At 32.0% G+C, this 4,440-nt stretch overlaps 1 protein-coding gene across 1 annotated transcript; it reads left to right on the top strand.

Moving 5' to 3' along the window:
- The first annotated feature begins 963 nt into the window (after positions 1 to 963).
- Positions 964 to 3,856, top strand: LOC131628525 (zinc finger protein BALDIBIS-like). Its single transcript, XM_058899357.1, has 2 exons — positions 964 to 2,227; positions 2,666 to 3,856. The coding sequence occupies exons 1-2, from the start codon at positions 1,683 to 1,685 to the stop codon at positions 3,690 to 3,692; spliced, it is 1,572 nt and encodes a 523-aa protein (XP_058755340.1). The 5' UTR covers positions 964 to 1,682; the 3' UTR covers positions 3,693 to 3,856.
- The last annotated feature ends 584 nt before the right edge of the window (positions 3,857 to 4,440 follow it).

The raw sequence follows: 4,440 nt of genomic DNA, 5'->3' as shown, positions 1-4,440 counted from the left end.
ATAGGAGATTTTAATATTTTTCAATCTTCATTGAGTGTTTCACCTTAATTACTTGAACTTATGCTGTAAAATTAATTGTTTTTTTTTTTCAAAGATCTTCTTAAACTTTTTTAAATTGTTTTAATATATGAAAGCCTCTTCAAATTTTAAGTTGTGTTAATTTTTTTTTTTTAATAAAGATGACTCTAAATATATAGTTTTTTTTTTCATCTATATAATAAGTACTCTTATATAAATATTAATAAATTCTCTTTTATAAAAACAAAAACAGTAAGACCGTAAATCTTGTCAACAAATTTAATATCATATTTAGTCTTTTAATTCTTAATTTACATAAAAATGTCCTATATTTAAGAATAAAAGTAGTATAGTTTAATAAATTATATTTCATTTTCTTTAAAAAATACTTAAAAGCAAATAAGTTTATAATACTTCGCAATAAATTTAGAAGCGGTACAAGAAATACCAAAACAATAAAAAATTTAAAAAAATCAAAACACTAACAAAAAATACCAAGGGAAGCCAAACAAAAAAAAAAAGAAAAATTACTACAATGAAGGTTAATATCAAAAGCACCCGAAAAGATCACTAGTTAGATTCCTCCAATCAAGAATCAAATAAAAACGACACTAAACTCCGTTGAATAGCATGAACATACCCAAAGGAAATCGAAGACTTTTAACTCGAATGTTTGATAAAATTTTTGAATCAGACAGAGAAGAACGTACATGAATTCTCTACATACCTACTAAAATATCGTTTTTAAACTAGAAAATATTCATATCTTCTACAACATGCGCTATTCGCTGTCACCATTTTACATATAAACACTATATCACTCCAAAATTTTAAAATTGATCCGATCACAATATGCTAAATCATAAACCACCTCCAACCTAGGAAATTCACCGCTAGATTGAGTGCTTGGTGTATATCATTTAAGAATTTGAGTTGTGTGTAACTACTCAACTTTACAAAAACAACTTTTCTTTCAAGATAATTTCAAATTTCCTTCCTTGTAAAATAAAAATCATCTAATATAAGACTCTCAATACATCAAATTGTAAGGCTATGCGTGTCTTCTGTACTACTTCTCAAGCTCAGTCAACTTAAATCTTCTCAAGATCAGCAGTCAACTTAAATTATGAATTTTCTTTGCTTACAAACAGAAACAGTGTTTCTTACACCACTAATGCATCTTAATTGGCTACTTAGTAGTTAGTACTACTACTTAGCAACTATTTATAGAGAGAGAATGTGAAAATGATTTAGAGAGAGAGAGAGAGAAGTGACCAGAAAGTGGTCCCTCTGACCGACTCCAAGAGCAGCCGCGTTAGATAAGTAGAGAAAGAAACATAACAAGTTAAGAAACCAACATTTCTTTTATATTATTCTCTTCTCTCTTGTAGTAAAACCCTACTTCAATTTCTTATGAGATTGAGATATTCAACTCTCAAGTTAATGAGAAAATCTATCTATAGCTAGATATTATATTTTCTTAGCACAAGCACAAGCATCATCAAGTTGCTAGCTAATTAAGTGCTTTTTTTCTAGTAGCACACAGCTTTTTTTGTTTTTCTCTTTTGTTTTGGAAGTACTTTCCAACTTCAAACTACTTTTAGTTTTGGAATTTGCTATAGTTCTATCTAGTTTAGGACACACAATTTTTCTCCAATTCTAAAATGATGTCCAAACAACCCTTTTCAGTTTCACCTCATTCCAACACCATGAGAGCTTCTTCATCAAACCATCTTCAAAACCTAAACCAAAACCAAAACCCTAATCCAAATCCATCTAAGAAAAAAAGAAACCTACCTGGAACACCAGATCCAGATTCAGAAGTGATAGCCATGTCGCCGAAATCCTTGATGGCGACGAACCGTTTCTTGTGTGAAATCTGCAACAAGGGATTCCAAAGAGACCAGAATTTGCAGCTTCATCGGCGCGGACATAATTTGCCATGGAAGCTGAAGCAAAGAGCTAACAAGGATCAAATTCGGAAGAAGGTTTATGTGTGTCCTGAGAAGAGCTGTGTGCACCATGAACCTTCTAGAGCTTTGGGAGATTTGACAGGAATAAAGAAACATTATAGTAGAAAACATGGTGAGAAGAAGTGGAAGTGTGAAAAGTGTAACAAGAAATATGCAGTTCAATCTGATTGGAAAGCTCATAGCAAAATTTGTGGAACTAGAGAATACAAATGTGATTGCGGCACAATTTTCTCCAGGTATATATATTTACTATACATCTTTCACTTTCAGTATTGCAGAAACGGTAAAACCATTGGATTTCACATAGAAAACATTTACATTTTCTAAACCAAGATCCAATGATTCAACCGTTTCTGTAGTAATCTCGATAGAGATTCCAAACACTAAAAGAATTGTTTAGTTTAATCATCTATATCACCGATACCTCTGGAAAAAAATGTGTCTGAGTTAGTGTCTGTAACTGAAACCGATACTATACAGACATTTGTGATTATATTTCATTTATTCAGTTTCGTATTTATGGTGTCCGTGTTTCAGTCAATCTATCCAACCATGATGATTTTAATGGAAGGAATATTTGTTTGGAATAAGTAATAAATGAGTGTTCTTAATGATGTTCAACTATAATTCATTCATATATTTATTATTTGTGTTGACTATTGCTAACAAACCAGGAGGGACAGCTTCATAACACATAGAGCTTTTTGTGAAGTCTTGACTGAACAAAGTGCAAAGATATCAATACCAACAGTTCCAAGAATTTTTCATAATGATCATTTCACAAGTATTACTCAAACTCCAAGGATCCCTCAAATTTTTCCTGGCTTTCAGTTTCACTCAGAGTTTGTTGGTTCAGGAACATCGTCATCATTATGGCCAGCACTAGAGCAATCAAATTTTCAGCAACTTCATCCTAGTTCATCAGATGTTATGCAAACAATGGACGTGTTTGGATCACAGGCACAGACGCAGACGCAGACACAGACACAGATGCAGTGGTTGAATTATAATAGTAATAATAATAATAATCTATCTTCGCCGATGATGCTACACGGAGTAATGAAGCAAGAGGAAGAAGAAAACAAAGATTTGTCTCATAGTGTAATAAGCTCATTGTACTTGAGTAGTAACCAGAATCAAGAAAGAGGATCAAATCACATGTCAGCAGCAGCAACGACAACGTCACTGTTGGAGACAGAATCTCAAATGGGATCTACAAGGACAGGTATTACTAATGACAACAACAGCAACAACAACGACACACTCTTCAACAATGTGAACCACTTTAGCATTGTTGACAAATTCTACAAACAAGGTCATCATCATCATCATCATCATGAAAGTGAAGACTTGAATGAGTTGGTGAATTTGGAAGGAAGTAGCAGAAGCAATTTTGGAGGTGAGTATGCATTAAATGACTCATTTGGGACTGTGAATGGTACCAAGAGTTTGGACCATGTGATGATGTTGGTGGATAGAGAGACAAGAACAACAACAAATGGATATTTACATGATTCAAGTTTGAGGCCAAATGACAAAAACCAAATGGGTTTTACAAGAGATTTTCTCGGGGTTGGAGATGATGATGAGTCAATGAGTAGATCAAGTTTTTTGCAGCAAGAGCTTGATGAGTTTCATGGAATGGGATCGTTAGGGAATAATCTGCAGAGCCAGTTTCGTGGTGGTGGAGACTATTGCTAGAGTTTGAAATTTGAATGAAAGGGTTTAGCTCAAAGAGCTAAGAAAGTGTTGAGTTGTAAGAAGTTTAATTGAGTAAATATCTTAATCTTAAGTGGTTTGTACTCTTATTAATTAAGGGAAACACGTGAACTTAATGAGATATTAAGGGTGCTAATTGCGGTTTTGATCGTAGTTGTGGTTACACTGCTAAGTATGATAGGCAAATGCAGATAATGCGGCTGCAATTATTGTTGCAATAATTGAGAGACTTATAAATTTTTTGTATTGCAATTAAGATTGTGTGACTTAAAACTATGAGTACTATTATCAAATTAACTTGAGAACTAAAGTTTTGAAGTTACTTGAATTGATAGAGTTTGAATTCTCAATAGTTGTTGTAAAGCTATTGAATTGAACCAAACATACACATAATTATTTTCATAATTACTTTCAGATCACACCAGCGAGATTTTTAAAAAGGTCAGACCAAATTTTTTAATAAAAGTATATAATAGATTATAGGTTAGATTCAGATCTTTTAAGTTTATCGTAGGCCTGACTCAAACCATATAAAATATACTCTTGCCTAGTCTATACACAATAGTAATTGATCTTTATTTATCTATTTATTACTAAAAAAATCAAAAAGTATTATTATTCAAAACTAATGTATTGCATCATTCATTGATAACATTGCTTATGTTTATTCACAAAAAAATTTATGTTTATTCCAAAAAAAATTTGCTTATGTTTTATCCTTTTAGAAATG

This window comes from Vicia villosa, unplaced genomic scaffold, assembly GCF_029867415.1.
Source record: "Vicia villosa cultivar HV-30 ecotype Madison, WI unplaced genomic scaffold, Vvil1.0 ctg.000460F_1_1, whole genome shotgun sequence".
Lineage (NCBI taxonomy): Eukaryota > Viridiplantae > Streptophyta > Magnoliopsida > Fabales > Fabaceae > Vicia > Vicia villosa.
Note: the sequence above shows the minus strand (reverse complement) of the source record. Positions and strands in the feature narration are given on the sequence as shown.

What these genes read in the sequence shown, in the direction of transcription:
- LOC131628525 (XM_058899357.1), top strand. Translation starts at nt 1,683, where the DNA reads ATGATGTCCAAACAACCCTTTTCAGTTTCACCTCATTCCAACACCATG. An exon ending in TGCGGCACAATTTTCTCCAG is followed by an intron (nt 2,228 to 2,665) that starts GTATATATATTT and finishes CTAACAAACCAG; the next exon opens with GAGGGACAGCTTCATAACAC.